Source organism: Magnolia sinica, chromosome 14, assembly GCF_029962835.1.
Source record: "Magnolia sinica isolate HGM2019 chromosome 14, MsV1, whole genome shotgun sequence".
Lineage (NCBI taxonomy): Eukaryota > Viridiplantae > Streptophyta > Magnoliopsida > Magnoliales > Magnoliaceae > Magnolia > Magnolia sinica.
Window position 1 is genome coordinate 7,121,959 of NC_080586.1, and position 4,147 is coordinate 7,126,105.

General features: G+C 41.1%; 1 protein-coding gene across 1 annotated transcript; it reads left to right on the forward strand.

The window, feature by feature from the left end:
• Positions 1-1,945: 1,945 nt before the first annotated feature.
• On the forward strand, positions 1,946-2,597 carry LOC131225866 (pectinesterase inhibitor-like). The gene has a single exon (XM_058221469.1). The coding sequence runs from the start codon at positions 1,982-1,984 to the stop codon at positions 2,570-2,572; it is 591 nt and encodes a 196-aa protein (XP_058077452.1). The 5' UTR covers positions 1,946-1,981; the 3' UTR covers positions 2,573-2,597.
• The last annotated feature ends 1,550 nt before the right edge of the window (positions 2,598-4,147 follow it).

Here is a 4,147-nt window from a genome sequence, read left to right on the forward strand (position 1 = left end):
TAATGAAAGTTTGCATCCGTGGTTTTTTACCCTAGATTGGGATTTTTCCACATATATCTTATCTTGTGGTTTGTTTTGGATTGCTTTGATTTGTTTCTAGTTTATATTTCTTCCTGTTTATCATTTGTAGGTGAGGCCTGAGATTGGATCTTAGCTCACTGCGTTGTTGGCGTGCTGTGCAACAAGTTTACAGTTCACCATATGAGCGTATCTGTGCCATGTCATACATCATGTTGGATATGACTCTGTCATACCCACTCATGGGTAATTATAAGTGAGTGGGTCTTATATTACTTTCCTTGAGAGTACCTTCTGATGTAAAAGGAATACGCCTTTGTTCCTATCATGTAAATAACTCCTAGTAACCTGGGTTCCTCTTTCAGAAATTAAAGGGTGCATTCCCTGATCAGTTAAAAGGTTAAAAAGCATGCATGTAAAAAACTCCCAAAAGAATATTGACTGGAATGACAAAAAAATACTCAAATATCCATTAGGCCCACTTATACGATCTAAACTATTGATGGTGTTCCACGCCATCCTACTCGTTTCCTTTCTGCTCCACGGTAGTTTGGTAAATCGTTAGGCGAGAGCGGCTCATATTCGACCTTTCTAAAAATCTCTAAAATCGTGTTGATATGGTTACATACAGTAGACCTACCCATCAGTGCCTTTCATAGGGCTCATTAGATCAACTACCTTGGGTGCCAAACCATGACCCACACTCCCAAAACTTGTGTCTAAGTAGATTGCTGCATCGGACACGCTTTGGTTAGTGATTATCCACCATCAATATTCAGCTTGATGGTATCAAACCCCTGTGGGCCCCACCATGATGTATGTGTTTTATCCACGTGGTACATTATTTTGCGAGCTTATTTTAAGGAATGAGCTAAAAAATAAGGAGATAAAAATCTCCGGTGGATCACACCACAAGAAATAGTGAGGATTGAACGCTTGCTGTTGAAAACTTTTTTGTGGGCCACATAAGTTTTGGATGAAGCTGATATTTGTTTTTTTTATCTTCATCCAGGCCTATGGACCTTATCAACATGTTGGATGCCAAATAAACATTACAGTGGGCCTTAGGAGGCTCAGTCAAATCTGTTTTTGTGTCGTGTGGTCCACCTGAGATTTGGATATGCCTCATTTTTTGTGCTCATGCCCAGCGGACGCGGATTAGCTACTGACAGGTTGAGCAGCAATCTGGCCACTGAAGTGACGTCACTAGGTTATTTAGGCCCACCATGATGTATGTGTTGTATCCACACCGTCCATCCATTTTGAGAGACCATTTTAGAGTATGAACCAAAGATTGAGGTAGATCCAAATATCAAGTGGACCCCACCACAGAAAACAGTGGAGATTTAATACCTACCATTAAAAACTTCTTGGGGGCCACAAAAGTTTTTGATCAAGCTGATATTTGTGTTTTCCCTTCATCCATGCCCTAAACCCTAAACCCTAAACCCTAAACTCATAAACAGGTTTAAGATCAAATAAACTGTGGGCGTCACTATCTCAACTGTTCTCTATGGTGGTTTTCACTTAGATATGGATCCACTTCGGTTTTTAGCTCATGCTCTGAGATGATCTCTCCAAATGGATGGACGGTGTTGATACAACACATACATCACGGTGGGGCTACAAAACCCGGTGACGTCACTTCAGTAGCGAATCTCGCTACCGAACCAGTAAGTATCTAATCCGCGTCCAAAGTGAGCTGGCAAAATGGATGGACGGTCTGTATAAAATGCATAAAGCGGTTCACCATCCAAAACCGCGTCCAATCGCCTCTATCTCTTACAGCGTATGACCCACCAATCAAATTTGGCCACGTCATTTCATCACCGAAGTGCAATCCGCGTCCACGGGAACAGTCATTTTTTAAAGGAAATCAGTTACAAGATGTAACCAACTCATGTTGCATGGATAACAAACCCCCCCTCTGTCTCTTTCTCTCTCTCTCTCTCTCTCTCTAGCCATGGAGCCAAGAACCAGTCTCCTTCTCTATCTCTCATCTCTCCTCCTCTTCCACTTCATAGACGCCCAATGTGTGGACGGCGACATCAAACGGCGCATGTTCCCTGCTGAGGTCCAACCAACATCCTGCAACACCGACGTCATAATCCGAGAGATATGCGAACACACAAAAAACCCCGACGTCTGCATCTCATCCATTAGCCCGTACCTGCCCAACATTGGCGATGTCGATGCCACCACCATCCTTGGCTTGCAGATTAAGGCGTGCACTAACTACACCAATGTTGCCATAAGCGCCGTCGAGCAAATGGTTAAAGACCCAAAAACGCCACCATTGATGATGGGCTGCCTCAAGGTTTGTCGAGAGAGTTACGGTAATGCGCTTAACGACCTTCAATCTGCAGTGAAAGCGATCGAAGCCCACGATTCAGGCACGTTGAATAGTATGCTGAGCGCGGTGTTGACCGACATTGGCACCTGTGAGGATGCGTTCACTGAGCGGCCTGGGCTCAAGTCACCAATGGCTAGCCAGGATAACATGCTTTCGAAGCTGGCTAGCAATTGTCTTGCCATTGCCGCGTTGATCAAATGATCCTATTCTCTCTCTCTCTCTCTCTCTCTCTCTCTCTCTCTCTCTCTCTCTCTCTCTCTCTCTCTCTCTACCCTAGGAAGAGTTTTGCAAATTTTACCTTTGAAATTCTTAAGATTTCTGATTTTCGCAGAAAAGACCTTTAACCTGTTCGGAGTCCCAAGACAATTTTTTAAGGAATAAATGACCTAAATGTATGTCAATTTCTTCTTCTTATTATTATTATTTATTCTCTACAATAGTGGAGTGGGGCCACATGATGTGTATACAGGTACAACCCATTCAACAGGTGGAACCCACCTTGATGATGACAGGACGCAAAAATCAGGCCAATCCAGTCATTATGCCAGCCAACCATGAGTGATAATTGGATTAGCCTGATTGTTGCACTTGTTGGATGATTTGGATGGTTATACATACACAAAATAAATAAATAAATAGATGAAAGTATTTTGGTCATTTTACCTCTTAAAAAAGTTTTTGGGAATTTAATTATAATCAAGGTCTTTAATAAAAATCATAAATCTTAAGGATTTCTACGTAAAAATCAGAAGTTTTTGTGTAGAAATGAAAGGATGCTAAAACAGATTGTAGTAACGAAAAGAGTCTGGAAATAAAAAAAAATTCTTTCATTTTCTTTTACTAATTATTTTTTTGGAGTTTAAAGGCTACAATAATTCCTGTATGTGGATTGATGTAGTATCATACTGTGGAATTATTTATAATTTTCTTACTTTGAGTTAAGTTAAATAATTATGGATTGATGTAATATCAAACTGTTGAATTATTTATCTTAGTATGTGCTTTGAGATTTTAAAATTTGTGGACTAAAAGTTAAATAATTATGGATTGATGTAATATCAAACTGTTGAATTATTTATCTTAGTATGTGCTTTGAGATTTTAAAATTTGTGGACTATGGTGGGAGGAAATGAAATGAAATGAATATTTCCTTGTGGTACTTTTTCTTAGATCATGGGTCTGAAATTTGGCTCCTAAATACCCTATTTGGGTACCCGAATTTTGGAGTGTGACACCAAGCCTCCAAGGTTTGTGCCTTTTTTGTCACTCTCTTCGAGCTCTCTTTTATGCCAAACCAATGTACGCTTGGGAGAGCAGATCATTGCTGGACTAAGGCTTCATCATCCCCTATGCAAATGGCTATTCTCTTCTGTTGGGATTGCTCGCATGCCTTATCTTCTAGGAAGTATGGAAGGAATGAAACGGGAGCATATTTGATGGGGTTCGTATGAACGATGGTTGAATTATTGATCACATTTGCAATTAGCTGAGCTAGATTGGAGCAAACCTTCCCTTGCCACCCTCTATGTCTCTCTCTCATCAGATTTTTATACAAGCTTTGAGGATAGAAGGTTTGGTCTCTTTGTGAGTCAACCTCATGGTGATGAGTTGGCTTAAACCAAAGGTCGGATGGGTCAAGCTTAATGTGGACAACTCGTCCTAAGGGAACCCGATTGGGCCTTTCTGGTGGAGGCAGTCATCAAGGATAGTTTTGGCAACTTCATCTTTGCCTTCTCGGTTGGCTATGGTATGGGGACAAATACTCGGGCTGAGGCA